The sequence below is a fragment of the Cherax quadricarinatus genome, chromosome 55 (genome assembly GCF_038502225.1).
Source record: "Cherax quadricarinatus isolate ZL_2023a chromosome 55, ASM3850222v1, whole genome shotgun sequence".
NCBI lineage: Eukaryota > Metazoa > Arthropoda > Malacostraca > Decapoda > Parastacidae > Cherax > Cherax quadricarinatus.
Window position 1 is genome coordinate 24,572,207 of NC_091346.1, and position 17,918 is coordinate 24,590,124.

A 17,918-nucleotide genomic window follows, 5' to 3' on the forward strand; every position below is an offset into this window, starting at 1 on the left:
AAATATTTCAGATTTCTATTAAAATTTCAAGTCAAATACTTTTGCCCATCTTAAAATAAAAACATTTAACTTGATAGAAAGACTTAGTGCAAATTCTTTCCTTCACATTGAACTTCCAACAAAAGCACTTTTTTAAAGATTATTTCCCTTTCATCCATTATATAAATCACCATTTAAAATATTTTTTCCCAAAATTATTTTCCATTCACTGCAGCATCACAATAAACAAAATATTCATCAACTTTTTCCTACGGAGCAGTCAAATATTTACCTTGATCGATCCTTGCTCTGTTTTAGACATGAATGAAAAACATCCAATTTCTTCCACAATTCTAGAACCTTCTCCTCCTCTCCAGAAAAGGAGATCTTATCTACCTCTGGAACAGGTTCCAAACGCTCACTCATTGTTCTGTAAATATGCAATACAATATACATGTATATAAAGTCTAAAAAACTAAATTACACAACATAAAATATGTTTTCTTCTTCTCTTTTTTAGTAAATGTCTACAGTAGAAGGGGTTACTAGCCCATTGCTCCCAGCATTTTAGTCGCCTCATACGACACGCATGGCTTACGGAGGAAAGATTCTTTTCCACTTCCCCATGGACAATAGAAGAAATAAAGAAGAACAAGAGCTATTTAGAAAAAGGGGAAAAACCTAGATGTATGTATATATATATGCATGTGCGTGTCTGTGAAGTGTGACCAAAGTGTAAGTAGGAGTAGCAAGATATCCCTGTTATCTAGCGTGTTTATGAGACAGAAAAAGAAACCAGCAATCCTACCATCATGCAAAACAGTTACAGGTTTCTGTTTCACAGTCATCTGGCAGGACAGTAGTACTTCCCTGGGTGGTTGCTGTAAAGGAGGTTTTGTGTGCGAGGGGCTTGGACTTCCAGCAGGCATGCGTGAGCGTGTTTGATAGGAGTGAATGGAGACAAATGGTTTTTAATACTTGACGTGCTGTTGGAGTGTGAGCAAAGTAACATTTATGAAGGGGTTCAGGGAAACCGGCAGGCCGGACTTGAGTCCTGGAGATGGGAAGTACAGTACCTGCACTCTGAAGGAGGGGTGTTAATGTTGCAGTTTAAAAACTGTAGTGTAAAGCACCCTTCTGGCAAGACAGTGATGGAGTGAATGATGGTGAAAGTTTTTCTTTTTCGGGCCACCCTGCCTTGGTGGGAATCGGCCAGTGTGATAATAAAAATAAAAAATAAAATATGTTATCACTTTTTTTTTTTTTAGCTCGTATTTCTTTAGATTCATAATGCAAGGAGTTTCCAGGGCATTTAAATATATTAAAGTTGGATCAACCTACTTAAATAAACCTGGGATTTATTTAAGTAGTCTTTCAACCTAGGTTAAATCTATATAACCCATAATAAATGCCTACAAATCTTTCCCTCATTTCAACGACTATAGAAATTTAAAACATTGATTGGTAAAAATATCTGTAAATTTCACTTTCTTTTTTTAAAAGTTTGCTTATGCAAGAACTACAAATACTTAATATTATATTTAAAAGAAGAGCTAACCCAACAAGGGTGATTGAGTGCCCAGGAATGGAAGATCAGGTTTAATGCAAGCAAGTTTATTCAGGTATACACAAATAGTTACACAGATTATCATACATAGCAGCATATATGTAGATTAGATTTAGATTTTGCCACCAAAGTGGCTAGTTTACTGTGCACCCCATATCCACCCTGTGGACGGTAGTGTAAGAGCATATGGATACACAAAAGGCCTAGGAACTAGGCCCCAAAGGGTTAACAGGAGTACATAATCTTTTCAATATATTGGGCTAATCTTTTCAATATATCACTACAGACTGCCATGGTGCCAGATAAGTGGAAAATGGCAAATGTGATACCTATTTTCAAAGCAGGTAACAGGTCCTTAGCTTCGAACTACGTATAGACCAATAAACCTAACCTCTATAGTGGGAAAATTTATGGAATCAATAATTGCCGAGGCAGTTCGTAGCCACCTTGAAAAGCACAAATTAATCAATGAATCTCAGCCTTATGATTCATTAACTTTTTTCACTAAGGTATTTGAGGAGGTAGATCATGGTAGTGAATATGATATTGTGTATATGGACTTCAGTAAGGCTTTTGACAGGGTCCCACATCAGAGACTATTAAGGAAAATTAAGGCACATGGAATAGGAGGAGAAATTTTTCCTGGATAGAGGCATGGTTGACAAATAGGCAGCAGAGAGTTTGCATAAATGGGGAGAAATCGAAGTGGGGAAGCATCACGAGCGGTGTTCCACAGGGGTCAGTGTTAGGCCCCCTGTTGTTCACAATCTACATAAACGACATTGATGAGGGCATAAAGAGCGACATAAGCAAGTTTGACAATGACACCAAAATAGGCCGTCCAATTCATTCTGACGAGGACATTAGAGCACTCCAGGAAGATTTGAATAGACTGATGCAGTGGTCAGAGAAGTGGCATATGCAGTTTAATATAGACAAATGCAAAGTTCTAAATGTTGGACAGGAAAATGCCACATATAAACTAAATAATGTCAATCTTAATATTACGGATTGTGAAAAAGATTTAGGAGTTCTGGTTAGCAGTAATCTGAAACCAAGACAACAGCCAGTGCATAAGTGTTGGCAATAAAGCTAACAGAATCCTTGGCTTCATATCAAGAAGCATAAATAATAGGAGTCCTGAGATTGTTCTTCAACTTCATACAGTGGACCCCCGCCTTACGATGGCATCGCGTTACGTTAAATCCGCCATACAATACATTTGAACGCAAAAATTTTGCCTCGCCTCACGCGATTTGTCCGGGATGGGTCCCACGCGTGGCCTCAGCTGCCCCGTGGGTGCCAGTGTTTACAAGCCATCCAGTGCGATCACATCCACGCATACATTCGGTACATTTCATATTATCACAGTGTTTTTAGTGATTGCAGCTGCAAAATAAGTCAGCATAGGCCCCAAGAAAGCTTCTAGTGCCAACCCTGTGGTAAAAAGGGTGAGAATTAGTATGGAAATTAAGAAAGATTTTGAAGGGTTTGGGGCTAACCCTGAGAAGCCTATGCCAGCTGTGGAATCCATTGCGCCTACTTCAAAAAACAAGGAAATGTGTACAAAGAGGGTTGAAGTGCAAACCTTTATGGATGAAAATCACCCTAACACAGCTATTGCAAGCTGTGCTGGTGACTATTACAATGACAATGTTGTGGCCCATTTTAGGGAGGTACAGACCTCTATGGACAGATTTGCTGTGCAACAGAGGTCCAGTGACTCTCAAGCTGGTCCTAGTGGCATTAAAAGAAGGGAAGTAACCCCAGAAAAGGACTTGCTACCTCAAGTCTTAATGGAAGGGGATTCCCCTTCTAAACAATAACTTCTACACACTCCCCTCCTCCCATCCCATCAATCATCACCAGATCTTCAATAAAGGCAAGTGTCATGTATTGTATTCTTAGCAGAGTATTAATTGTGCATGTCTTCTTAAGTTTGTGTGTATTAAAATTAATATTTCATGTAGTAAATTTTTTTTTCATACTTTGTGGTGTCTTGCACGGATTAATTTGATTTCCATTATTTCTTATGGGGAAAATTAATTCGCCATACGATAATTTCGTCTTACGACGCGTTCTCATGAACGGATTAATATCGTAAGGCGGGGGTCCACCGTATATCCTTGGTTAGACCTCATTTAGATTATGCTGCACAGTTTTGGTCACCGTATTACAGAATGGATATACGTAAATGCTCTGGAAAACATACAAAGGAGGATGACAAAGTTGATCCCATGTATCAGAAATATTCCCTATGAGGACAGACTGAGGACCCTGAATCTGCACTCTCTAGAAAGGCGTAGAATTAGGGGGGATATGATTGAGGTGTATAAATGGAAGACAGGAATAAATAAAGGGGCTGTAAATAACATGCTGAAAATATCTAGCCTAGACAGGACTCGTAGCAATGGTTTTAAGTAGGAAAAATTCAGATTCAGGAAGGATATAGGAAAGCACTGGTTTGGTAATAGAGTTGTGGGCGAGTGGAACAAACTCCCAAGTACAGTTATTGAGGCTAAAACATTGTGTAGTTTTAAAAATAGGTTAGATAAATACATGAGTGGGTGTGGGTGGGTGCGAGTTGGACCTGATTAGTTTGTGCTACTAGGTCAGTTGCCGTGTTCCTTCCTTAAGTGAATGTGACCTGACGGCTTAAGCCGGTAGGAGACTTGGACCTGCCTTGTATGGGCCAGTAGGCCTGCTGCAGTGTTCCTTCTTTCTTATGTTCTTATATGGATTTATATCTACAAATCTATAGTTCACTTATCTGTTACAAGCAAATTTAGGAAATTTGCTTAGTATATTTGGTACTGTATCTTATTTTCATTAATAAGATATCTTGACATGTCACATAAGTTATTATACTGTCTATCTCTGTATTCCTCAATAAGTGGAAAATTAAGCACATAGTGTTCAAGACAGTGACCATATGCCTGATCACATAATTTGCATTTAGTTTGACCATCTGTGTCTGCCAAACTGCCAGAAGTACTTGTAACCAAGCCTAAGCCTGGCCACTACAACATCAGTCAGTCTGTTCACATTGCAAGTTGCTCCATAAACATACTTATCTATGTTCATGTTATCATAGTGGGTTATAGATCTACTCATGCTTCTAACTGCATTCCTTTAACAATCATTTTCATTATTTACTTCTCTCCTATTATTATTCCAAATGTTAGACACAGATATACCAAAGTCATATTCTACATTCTCCTTCTGGGTACTCTTCTTGGCTAACATATCAACTTCATCATGAAGGAGTAATCCAATGTGTGATGGGATCCATAACAATTGTACATTAATTCCTTTGTAACAGATTTTTTAGTATCTATACCTGGCTTCCCCAATGAGCATGTTGTTGGAGTCATTATATGAGTCAAGAGCCTTCAGTGATGACATAGAATCGGTAATGATGATAGAGTCAAGCTCAGTGTCATAAGTTAGCTCTAGTGCCATTAGCATTGCAAACAATTCAGTTTGCAGTGTAAACACCCAGTTGTTTATTTTTAAGACTAGTTCAACAAGTTTATCATTCTTAACTAGGGAGGTGGCAATGAGCAGATGCAGCCCTACCAGAAGACTCCTGTTTAGATCCATCAGTGTATATAACTTGTAATAGATTATTACTACCAGCTAGGCGAGAAATTTCTTCTTGAGCAGTTGCTTTAACAAGTGATTTAAGGAAGGGATTATTAGCAATGAGCTTCTAGGGAGGGACTTGCAGGTATGTGATATTAAATGAACACATCTTCCATGGAAGAGTGAAATGCTCTTCTTGTCTACAGTGGTACAGTTCATGCAGGTTATAAAACTTAATTGCATGTTTTCACAATCCATTTAGATCTGTGTGTGTTTACTTCGAGACAATTAGTAAGATTCATTGTAACAGTGTCTGGTTCATTTCTTAACATTCTAATATATGTAGAAAACCTAGGATAACCTAAAAAAAAAAAGTCAGTGACTTATTTCCATTAGGGGGGAGGGTAAATCCAGGAGCCCTCTTACCAGCATAACGTAACCCCTCTTGTGGAGATTCCCTATATGGTATGTTATTAAAGTTTAAGTTGTTAATATATCAACTAGAAGGTATTGCAGGATTATACAGCTGTGATGGAGGCAGTGCCGCACCTGGTGTCTTCCACACTCGCCCACACTCCATACCCTTAATTCTCTACTAAACACACTATTAACCACCTTATAATTACTCTTCCCTGCCACTGACTATATAAAACCCAGGTGAAATAAGAGTGGCTGATGGAGAACCCACCTAGTTAACTCGAGGAGCAGCACATGTGTCCACCAGTGACAATGTTGACTGTTATGATGACACCAGCCGGGTGTAGCGCACTACGACCTCAACACCTTCCTCACATCTCTCTTATCACTTTTTTTTTTATCACCCTTATGTTGTAGTAATAATCAATACGTTTTATGCAGCCTGAATATATAATTTTTTTACAGACTGCTGTTTTAAAATTTAATCATTCTTATATCAAACACATTACAGAAATAACTCAAATGGAAATACGTCACTGCGTCTGAATTTTTGGGATATCCTAAGTAATTTACACTATGTATGATAATTATGACGACGTTTCGGTTAGACTTGATTCAAATTCAAATTCAAATTCAAACTTTGTAATTAGAGTGTTGTCGATTTTAATGTTAATTTGCGCATCTCCTGCTCTGCTACCAAACATAATGTAGTAGGTTTTGTCAACGTTAAAGCACAAGTTTATTGGCTGTCATCCAAGTCGATATTTTGATCAGCTCCTCATTAACAATGGTGTTGAGGGTTGCAAGATTAGGGTGAGAGATGACATAAGTCGTGTCGTCAGCAAAGAGAATGGGGTTCAGGTGTCGAGATACGTTTTGAAGATCATTGATGTATATGAGGAAGAGCAGGGGACCAAGGACACTTCCCTGCGGAACTCCTGTATCAAGTGGCTGTGTTGTTGATGCTGTGTCTTTAATGGTGACATACTGATACCTATTAGTAAGGTAAGATTTGAAATATGCAAGCGCATGGCCTCTTATACCATAATGGTCAAGTTTGTGGAGTAGGATGCCGTGGTCTACTGTGTCAAAAGCTTTTCTTAGGTCAATAACAATTCTTAGTGGATATTCCTTATTTTCCAATGCTGTGTAAAGCAGATCTAGCATTTTTATAATTGCATCGTTAGTGCTTTTATATTTTCCTGAATCCAAATTGGCAGGGGTTGAGTATGTTTTGTGACGTTATAAATGAATATAGTCTCCTGTGCACGAGTTTCTCAAAGATTTTGGATAGCAATGGAAAGTTTGATATTGGCCTATAGTTGTTTAAATCTGTAGGGTCACCACCTTTATGTATTGGTGTAACCCTTGCCGTCTTGAGTAGTTTCGGGAAGGTGCTAGCTTCTAGTGACTTGTTAAAAAGCAATGAGATAGTATGCGAGAGGACATGGGCCACTCTCTTGTACAATAATGGTGGGACATGAGACAGATTCCCGGAGTTATTTTTAAGTGACTTTATAATCTCGGTGACTTCCGTGGACTCAGTTGGAGCAAGATAGAAGGAATTTGGGAAATTCCCATCTAGGTAGTCCCCGGCATGGGCATTGGTACGTGGGATTTTATTGGCGAGATTAGAACCTATGGTTGAGAAGAAGTCGTTTATCTTGTTAGCTGTGTCGGTGTGTTGCAGTGGTGTTTAATTAGATTTAGTTAGGACAATATTCTTGGTTTTTTTTCAGTTTGTGGGTCCCTAGAATCTGAGAGAGTGTTTTCCAGGTCTTTTTTATATCTCCTCTTGTGTCAGTGAATCTACTGGAGTAGTATAGTTGTTTGGCTTTCTTTATTACTTTGGTGAGGACTGATGAATAGTGTTTAAGAATATCTTTGTGTATTAAGCCCTGTCTATATTGCTTTTCATATTGGTGTTTCTTATCAATGGATTTCAGAATGGTGCTGGTTAGCCATGGGCAGCCAAGCCGTTTGTTTGTGATCTGTTTCGTTTTTATAGGACAATGTTTGTTGTATAGTCTAAGTAGTTTGTTAAGAAAAATGTCTGTCCAGTCGTCAATACCATTGGCCTTGGGAGAATTCTGTAGGCCAGTCAACAGTCTCTAGGTCAGCTGTGAACTTCCTTATTGAGGCCTCATCATGGACTCTAAATGAGACTTTGTTGTATTCAAGTGGTGGTTTACTAATGTTTGTCAAGAGGAAGGTAGGGTAGTGGTCTGTAGTGCTATCTGTGATTATCCCTGATTTAAGGGGGGCTAGTATATTGGTCCATATGTGGTCTATTATGGTTGCACTTGTTTCAGTGAGCCTGGTTGGTTTAGTTATTGTTGGTATGAGAAGTGTGTTGTTCATATTGTTGATGAAATCAGTTACAGGCTGATCATCTAGTAGGCCAAGGTTGATGTTGAAGTCTCCAGCTAAGAGAAGGTGGTGCTTATTCATTTGTCTGTTTGTTATTAGCGCCTTTAATTTCTCACTAAAGTTTGGGATGTTAGTGTGGGGTATCCGGTAAATGGCACCGATTGTTATAGGCGTCTTAAGGTTTTTTACAGTAAAATTAGCAAAAATGTATTCTCCATATTCATCACTAAAGCAATTGGTGCTGATACAAGATAATTGGTTAGAGTAATAGATTGCAATACCACCCCCAACTTGGTATGGTCTGCAGTTGTGGATTGCTGTGTATCCTGGTAGAGGGTAGATATCTATTATGTCCTGTTTTAGCCAGGTCTCGGTAAGAATAATGCAGGAGAAGGGTGTCTTTAGTGATTCAAGGAGTGCCAGGAGGTCATCATAGTGTTTGCTTAAGGACCTGATGTTGTAGTTAAGTACTGATAGACTTTTATCATTGTTTAGGATAGTGCTGGCTTGTGATGCTGTGTAGTAAAGGCAGTTACTTTCCAATAGGTTTTGACTGTGTGTCAGATTATGTAGGTTTAGATCAGGGTCAACGTGATCAATCATCTTCTAGGTTTAAATTATGGTTATTTATATCCTGAGTTGTGTGTTGAGTTTTAGTACTGATATCTGTAGTGGTGGGAAGTTTGGACAAGTATATAGCTATAGCATTTTGGTCATGTAGAGTATAGTCACTAATACACATAATGAAGTTGGTGTTGTCTATGTGTTGTGCTGGAATGAGCCAATGTACAACTAGGTATAAACTAATAATATAAAAATACAAATTAAAAATAGCACAAGACTCTCACTTGTAATTGCACTAAGGTCTAATGTAATGACTTTGGTATAGTCTATGTATTGACCTAGAGTGAGCAATAGTACAACTAGGTTTAATCTAATAATGTAGAAATACAAATTAAAAATAGCACCAGGCTCTCACTAGTAATTACACTATGGTCTAATATAATGACTTTGGTACTGACTATGTATTGAGCTAGAATGAGCTATAGTACAACTGAGTTTAATCTAATGATATAAAAAAGGCACAAGACTCTCAGTTGTAATTGCACTAAGGTGTTATATAAGTTGTTTACAAGAATTAGAGTATAACTAGATTTAAATTGACAAGATAAAATATACAAGTTAAGGTAGCAAAAGAATAAAAAAAAGTAGAAAAAAAAAATATATGAGGTAGTTGGTACTAGTTAGCAAAAGATAGTTAAGGGCCTTGAACAATAATATAATTGAAATATACACTAATTGCACACACAATATAGTCACTAAGATATGAAAACAATCTTAGAGTAGGATTTACAATATAAACTTATAATATAAAAATACAAATTGAAATGGTACTTGCAATTGCACTAGAGTCTGGTATATGTTGTTGACAAGATCAAGAGTATAACTAGATTTAAATTGACAAAATAAAATTCACAATTAAAGTAGCAAAAGAATAATAGTAAAAAATAACAATGGTAATGTCTTAGTTATATATGATAGTAAGATGGTAGACAGGTACACAGGTACAAAGGATAATATAAAGGTTGGAGTTGAATATACAAACTTGAAAATTTGGCAACAAAATGTTATGGGAAGTATAAGATAATGTTTAATGTACAAAAGTAAAAATTATGGTATTTGTTTAATTTTAAAATTTTATTTTAAATAATTTTTACAAAAAAGGGAAAAGGGGAATGGGGGTTTATTCAATTAAAAATATTCAATTTGGGAAGAACCAATTAAAAAATAACCCCCGGATTAGTACTCAGAAAGTTTAAAAATTTTTTTAAAACAGAGGGGGTTTTTAGGGGGGCCCCAAAATTTTTGGTGTTAAAGGGAAAATTGTTAAAATAAAATTGGAAAATTTTTTATTTTTAAATTACTTAAAAATTTTAAGTAAAAAAAATTAATCCCAATTAAAAGGGGATTTAAAATTGAGTAGCACAAACAAAAAATCAAATTTCCCCCCCCAAATTTTACACGTTTAAGCAACATAGAAATAAGAAATTTAAGGTTATAATTTCCCACAGGTTTTAAAAAAATGAAATTAAAATTTTTGGTAAAAAAAAAAAATTACTTTTTAAGAAAAATTTACAATTTAAAATTTGGGAAACCCAAAATAAAGGAAAAAAATATAAAAATAAAAAACTTAAAAGGGGGAAAGGGGGGTTTTTTTAAAAATTTTTAAAAAAAAAATTTTTTTTTATTTATTCTTTTTTGGGGGAAGAAAATTAAAAATCCCGAAGAAAAATTCTGGAATTTAAAAAAGGAAAAACAAAAATTGGGTTTTTGTTGGAAAAATTTTTTACAAAAAAAAAAAATTTTTTTAAATTCAAAAATTTGTTTTTTCCAATAGAAAAAAAAATTTCCTTTTTTCCAAAAACCCCGGGGGTTAAAAATTCAAAAAGACAAAATTTCAAATGGGCCCCACCCCCTTTTTTGGCAGGGTTTTTTGGTTTTTTCCTGAGCCACCTTGTGGGGCCCCACCAAAGAAACCCCGTCTTTTCCCATAGCCCCCCTTTGGGGATGGGGGGGTTTGGGGGAAAAAACCCTTTTTTGGGGCCCCAAAATTTTGGCTAGGGCCGGGGACAGTTGGCCCAAAGATGGGAGGTACTTGTGTCCTCCCCTGGGGGACTTAGGCTGACACCCCGGGGAGCCAAGGGCCGGGGCCCCCACTTGGAAAAAGGGCCCGGGGCCGGGGGAAAAACCCTAATCTTTTAAATAATAATGTAAAGCATTGGTGTATTGTGTCATTATTCTCCCCTTAAGTTTTCTGACCCATACAGGAGGTTCTGACGTTTTTTTGGGAAGACACCGTTTATGTATACCCCTTTTTTTACTTTAATAGATGCAATAATTAAGTCTTTTTCCTGTCATGTGAGTGGAATCTAACAACACAGCACCGTTTTCCTTGCAGATGCACCCGAATCCCTGACAGGTCCCAATACATAGGGGGGACCCTACAGACAAAACAACTATGGGCCCAAAATCTAACACATTTATCCAAAAAATTTTAGAAAATTGACAGGGGACTTATTATTTATAACGGCTCAAAATACTCAACCCCCGCCAGTTTGGGTTCAGGAAAATAAAAACACTAATGTGCAATCATAAAATGCGATCTGTTTACACAGCATTGGAAAAAGAATATCCCTAGGAATTTTTTTTACCTAAGAAAAAAATTTACACAGAGACCACGACATCCCCCCCACAAACTTGTCATCGGGAAAGAGGGCCCTGGCTTTTATTTCAAATCTTATTACTAAAGGGTATCAGTACTCACCATTAAAGACACAGGATCACAACAGGGACTTGATACTGGGTTCCGCAGGGGAAAGGGCCTTTGGGCCCCTTCTTCCTCATACACAATGACCCTTAAAGATCCCCAAAACCGGGAAAACCCCCTTTTCTTTTCTGTGACCGACTTGTCTTCACTAACTTACCCCAACACCATTGTGAATAGGAGCTGATTAAAATATACTTGATGAAAAAACCGCTTAACATAAAACCACTTTTAGTTTGGTAGAGCAGGAGATCCAAATTAACATTAAGATTGCAACACCTTTTACAGAAATAATGGGGGAAAAAATTTCCCAGGTTATACCTTTACAAAACCTAATTTACCCATATCCCGAAAACCGTTCCAAAAAAGGGTTGGGGGTCCTCTCCCAAAATACGATACCGTGCTGCAAAATGCCCTTCCCACACTATACCACTACTTTTTTATCCATATACCTATGTATTTGTGCTTTGGGGGTCAACCGGGAACACACCCAAAAAATTAACCCAACAAAAAACCGCAGTAAGAATAATCATAAACCCATCCAAAACACCCCACCTTCATAGATCTAAACTTACTCGTTCAGTACATCCACACTTATACTTTCAATCTAAACACAGGGGGCCCTTAAATTAATATCAAACCTTTACCTAAAACGTTTTTTGTTGTGAAAAAACCCCCCAAAGGGTAACACCGACACAAACATTCCGAATTCCCGTGTCCCCTAAACCTTTTTCAAAAATTCAATGTATTCAAAGGCCCCAAAATCTGGAATACCCACCCGAGAACTCTGAACTGCAGACACATTCATCCCCCTTTAAAACTACCATTAAAAAAAACATCTCAGTCCTGCTGGAAGTTATGTTACGTGTAACAAAACTACAGTCCTGCTGGAAGTTATGTTACTTGTAACAAAACTACAGTCCTGCTGGAAGTTATGTTACGTGTATCAAAACTACAGTCCTGCTGGAAGTTATGTTACTTGTAATAGAACTACAGTCCTGCTGGAAGTTACGTTACGTGTAATAAAACTACAGTCCTGCTGGAAGTTATGTTACTTGTAACAAAACTACAGTCCTGCTGGAAGTTATGTTACTTGTAATAGAACTACAGTCCTGCTGGAAGTTACGTTACGTGTAATAAAACTACAGTCCTGCTGGAAGTTATGTTACTTGTAACAAAACTACAGACCTGCTGGGGATGATCTATGTCAAGTAAGGCAACAGCGGCACTTCTCCGCTCCATGGAATATTACCCCATTCCAAACTACCATTCCTCCATTTCCCCCCAAACTACTTCTTAAATCACAACCAAAACTTCGCCTTGAAGTCAAACATGAGGCCTTGAGCTGTAATGATAACTTAGTCACACAGCCCACACTCTCGCAAATTATTTACGCTGATGGTTCTGTTCACCAATCCACTGGTGCAGCTGGTAGTGCTGCTGTTGTCGTACAGAGTGATGGCTCTCTTAAAGAAATTGGAGCACGCATCAATAATTGGGCCTCTACCCTTCAGACAGGACTGTTTGCCATACTCCTTGCACTGAAATGCATCTATGTATCAAAGATTGGCAGTTTAATTGTAACTGATTCTCTGTCATCCATAAATGCTCTCAACTCATTAAACATAAATTGTGGCATGCTTGTGTCAGAAGCCAGACACAGGTATGGTAGGATTGTGGACAGTGGAGTCAGAGTGCACATGCTGTGGATTCCATCTCACATTGGTCTTCAGATGCATGATAGAACTGATAAATTGGCTAAGCTGTATGCTTTCAAAGAGGGAGTAGATTACAATCTTGGCTTGTCAGGTAGTAGTTTGAGAACAATAATACGAAAAGAACTTCAACTGAATTTTATGGACTTAAGGCTCAGGGAGATTGACACCAGTGAGTCCATCTATCATCATTCTATCATGCAGGAGGAGCCACATGTCTATGGTGCATCCAACAAAATAAGCAGACTCTTGGATGTCACTACTGCCCGGCTCCGGCTGGGTTACAAGTATCTTTGGCAGGTTAAATCACCACGACCAGATGTAGACCAAACGAAATGTAAACTTTGCCAGATGGACTATTGTCACACCTTGCGTCATTATGTACTGGAGTGTGATAAAATTAATGAATTTAGAAACAACTCGCTCAGAAATGTTCAAGAAATGGCAAAGTACTTTATCCACAGTGGTATATTGCAGACCATTCTGGAGAAATACCCTGACTTTGCTAGCTGTAAATAAAGCATTACCACATGTGTGCATGTGTGTGTGTGTGTGTGTGTGTGTGTGTGTGTGTGTGTGTGTGTGTGTGTGTGTACTCACCTAGTTGTACTCACCTAGTTGAGGTTGCGGGGGTCGAGTCCGAGCTCCTGGCCCCGCCTCTTCACTGATCGCTACTAGGTCACTCTCCCTGAGCCGTGAGCTTTATCGTACCTCTGCTTAAAGCTATGTATGGATCCTGCCTCCACTACATCGCTTCCCAAACTATTCCACTTACTGACTACTCTGTGGCTGAAGAAATACTTCCTAACATCCCTGTGATTCATCTGTGTCTTTAGCTTCCAACTGTGTCCCCTTGTTACTGTGTCCAATCTCTGGAACATCCTGTTTTTGTCCACCTTGTCAATTCCTCTCAGTATTTTGTATGTCGTTATCATGTCCCCCCTATCTCTCCTGTCCTCCAGTGTCGTCAGTGTGTCCGTCCAGTGTGTGTGTGTGTGTGTGTGTGTGTGTGTGTGTGTGTGTATGTGTGTGCACTCACCTAGTTGAGATTGCAGGGGTCGAGTCCAAGCTCCTGTGTGTGTGTGTGTGTGTGTGTGTGTGTGTGTGTGTGTGTGTGTGTGTGTGTGTGTGTGTGTGTGTGTGTATGTTTGTGTGTGCGTGTGTATGTGTATGAGTGTATATGAGTGTGTGTGTGTGTGTATGAGTGTGTGTGTGTGTATGAGTGTGTGTGTGTGTGTGTATGAGTGTGTGCGTGTGTGTGTATGAGTTTGTGTGTGTGTGTGTGTGTGTGTGTGTGTGTGTGTGTGTGTGTGTGTGTGTGTGTGTGTGTGTGTGTTTATGTGTGTGTGCGTGTGTGTATGAATTTGTATATGTGTGTGTGTGTGTGTGTGTCTCAACAATCAATATTTGCACCAATAACTCATTACAGTTGTGACCGGGTGTGGAAGTGTGAATTGCTCATTACACTATAATTTGTTCATGATTGTAGCCATGTATAAACGTAAGTAACCATTCTTACAGGATTCATTACCTTTGTAACTTGTGAGTTCATTACCTTTGTACCTAGTTCAGCTATCAAAACTTTGGGGGCCCAGTCCCTGGACCCATTACGTACCTCTGTAATCTGTAAATACCTTTGTAACTTGTCATGATTGTGACTAGACCTACCTGGAGTTCATTACCTTTGTAAATTGTGAGTTCATTACCTTTGTAAATTGTAAATTCATTACCTCTGTAACTTGCTCAGCTATCAAAACTTTGGAGTCCAGTCCCTGGACCAATTATGTACCTCTGTAATCTTTTGACTACCGCCCACAGGATGGGTATGGGGTGCATAATAAACATATTAAACTAACTTAAACTAAACTGCTGGAAGTTATGTTACGTGGAACAAAACTGTAGTCCTGCTGGAAGTTATGTTACTTGTAACAAAACTACAGTCCTGCTGGAAGTTATGTTACTTGTAACAAAACTACAGTCCTGCTGGAAGTTATGTTACTTGTGAGAGAGAGAGAGAGATTTTGTTCGGATTTTTAACCCCGGAGGGTTAGCCACCCAGGATAACCCAAGAAAGTCAGTGCGTCATCGAGGACTGTCTAACTTATTTCCATTGGGGTCCTTAATCTTGTCCCCCAGGATGCGACCCACACCAGTCGACTAACACCCAGGTACCTATTTGCTGCTAGGTGAACAGGACAACAGGTGTAAGGAAACGTGTCGAAATGTTTCCACCCGCCGGGAATCGAACCCGGGCCCTCCGTGTGTGAAGCGGGAGCTTTAGCCACCAGGCCACCGGGCCACCTATAGTCCTGTTGGAAGTTATGTTACGTGTAACAAAACTACAGTCCTGCTGGAAGTTATGTTACGTGTAACAAAACTAGTCCTGCTGGAAGTTATGTTACTTGTAACAAAACTACAGTCCTGCTGGAAGTTATGTTACGTGTAACAAAACTACAGTCCTGCTGGAAGTTATGTTACTTGTAACAAAACTACAGTCCTGCTGGAAGTATTCAGGTGTTAAGTAAAAGTTGTCATTGTCTAATGATAACTGCAATAGAAAATAGTAATAAATTATAAAGATGCAACACCTAGGATAACTGAACCAAGTCAAAATGTATGATTTAGTTTTAATTTGCTCCCAAAGGGAGAATATATATATAAGAGAAACCGAATTAGCTACTCAGATGTCCTCAGTTGTTTTACATGCACATTATTAATATAATAAAGAGCAGAAGAGAGACACGCCTTCTTGTAGAAAATAACGATTATCATATTTAAGTGGAAGTGCTAAAGTTGTAGGGGCCACCAAGGTACATCCCTATAAGGGATAATGTAAGGTGTACTTGTTATATCTATGTGCTATATTGGCGAGACGTTCTACATCCAGGTGATGGATCTTTGACACAGTGTTGCATCAGCGAGAGGTGGAGCCTGCACCCAGATGACGGATGCTTGACAGTGTGGCATCAGCAAGAGGTGGAGTCTGCACCCAGATGACGGATGCTTGACACAGCGTTGCATCAGCGAGAGGTGGACCCTGCACTCAGATGATGGATGCTTGACACAGTGTTGCATCAGCAAGAGGTGGAGTCTGCACCCAGATGACGGATGCTTGACACAGCGTTGCATCAGCGAGAGGTGGACCCTGCACTCAGATGATGGATGCTTGACACAGTGTTGCATCAGCAAGAGGTGGAGTCTGCACCCAGATGACGGATGCTTGACACAGCGTTGCATCAGCGAGAGGTGGACCCTGCACTCAGATGATGGATGCTTGACAGTGTTGCATCAGCAAGAGGTGGAGTCTGCACCCAGATGACGGATGCTTGACACAGCGTTGCATCAGCGAGAGGTGGACCCTGCACTCAGATGATGGATGCTTGACACAGTGTTGCATCAGCAAGAGGTGGAGTCTGCACCCAGATGACGGATGCTTGACACAGCGTTGCATCAGCGAGAGGTGGACCCTGCACTCAGATGATGGATGCTTGACACAGTGTTGCATCAGCGAGAGATGGAGCCTATACCCAGATGACGGATGTTTGACAGTGCTGCATCAGCAAGAAGTTAAGTCTACACCCAGAAAACGGATTTTTGACAGTGTTGCATCAGAGATGGAGCCTCCACCCAGATGACAGATGCTTGACACAGTGTAGCATCAGCGAGAGATGGAGCCTACACCCAAAGGACAGATGCTTGACACAGTGTTGCATCAGCGAGAGGTGGAGCCTACACCCAGATGACGGATGTTTGACACTGATGGATCAGCGTGAGGTGGAGCCTACACCCGGATGACGAATGCTTGACAGTGTTGCATCAACGAGAAGTTGACTCTGGACCCAGGTGACGGATGTTTGACACAGTGTTGCATCAGCAGGAAATGGAATCTGCACCCATGTGACTAATGCTCGACAGTGTTGCATCAGCGAGAGAGATGTGGAGCCTGCACCCAGATGACGGATTCTTGACAGTGTTGCATCAGCGAGATGTGGACCCTGTACCTAGGTAACGGAAGCGTCACAGTCTTGCATCAGTGAGAGTGAGCAGCTGGCTAAAAGATAACAAATTCACTCATAATATTATCAGTAAACCACCGAATATATAATGTTACACCATACTCTGCGACTGTATTGTTCTGTACGGCGTTTTACCTGGCGATAGTTGTGTTAGTCCAACATATTATATAATGATATTAAATTTTAAAGGGTGGATCGGTAAGCCAGTGGAAGGCCTCGGTCAGATGATCAAAAGTTCTTGTGGTGGATCATCATATAACTAAAACCCGCGTCGGAAACAACTGTCTAATTTCCTGACAAATCTTTCCTAACTTTACACCCAACATGTAGGATGGTGTACCCGTCACAATTAATCACACAGAATAGCGTTCCCATTACACCTCATCCTTTCATACACCATCATTCAGGATGATTCTCTTGTCACATTCACTCGCACAAAAGGATTTTCCTGTCAAACTCAATCATGCAGGATGACTTCCTATTATACTCCGTCACGCAGGATGATTTTCTCGTCACACTCCGCCAGGCAGAATGTTTTTCCTCTCATACCTCATCACACAGGCTGGTTGATATGTCTTATTCCATCGCATAGGCTGGAAAATCCACCTGTGTGATGGGATGGAGAGTGGCAAATAAACCATTCTGCGTGACGGAGTGTAACAGGTAAACCATCCTGCGTGTCGAAGTGTGACAGGTAAACAGAGTTCTTGTTCACCTTGTAAGTCATGTAACTCTGGTTGGAGCCGCATAAGGCGGTGTATCAAATTTTCATTTGTGATACAGTGTAAGGTTCAAATTCGTATTAATATCCTAGTAGTCTTTTGAATCATAGCGGCGACAAAAAAAAATTAGTTACAAGAGTCACAAATTTGCAGATATATAGATCGAGGTTAAAATATATTTTTTTTTTTTTACCAAACTCGCCACACTTAGAAAGTGCAGAG

General features: G+C 39.5%; 1 protein-coding gene across 1 annotated transcript in view; it reads right to left on the reverse strand.

Annotated features, from left to right (window-relative positions):
- Positions 1-5,937, reverse strand: part of IleRS (Isoleucyl-tRNA synthetase) — a 47,545-nt gene extending 41,608 nt beyond the window's left edge. Inside the window, exons 1-2 of the mRNA XM_070096973.1 lie at positions 5,820-5,937; positions 272-409 (exon numbers count right to left, since the gene is read on the reverse strand). Of these exons, the coding sequence (XP_069953074.1) occupies positions 272-405 (134 nt within the window). The 5' untranslated portion in view covers positions 406-409; positions 5,820-5,937. The remainder of the gene's footprint in view (positions 1-271; positions 410-5,819) is intronic.
- Between the last annotated feature and the right edge of the window lie 11,981 nt (positions 5,938-17,918).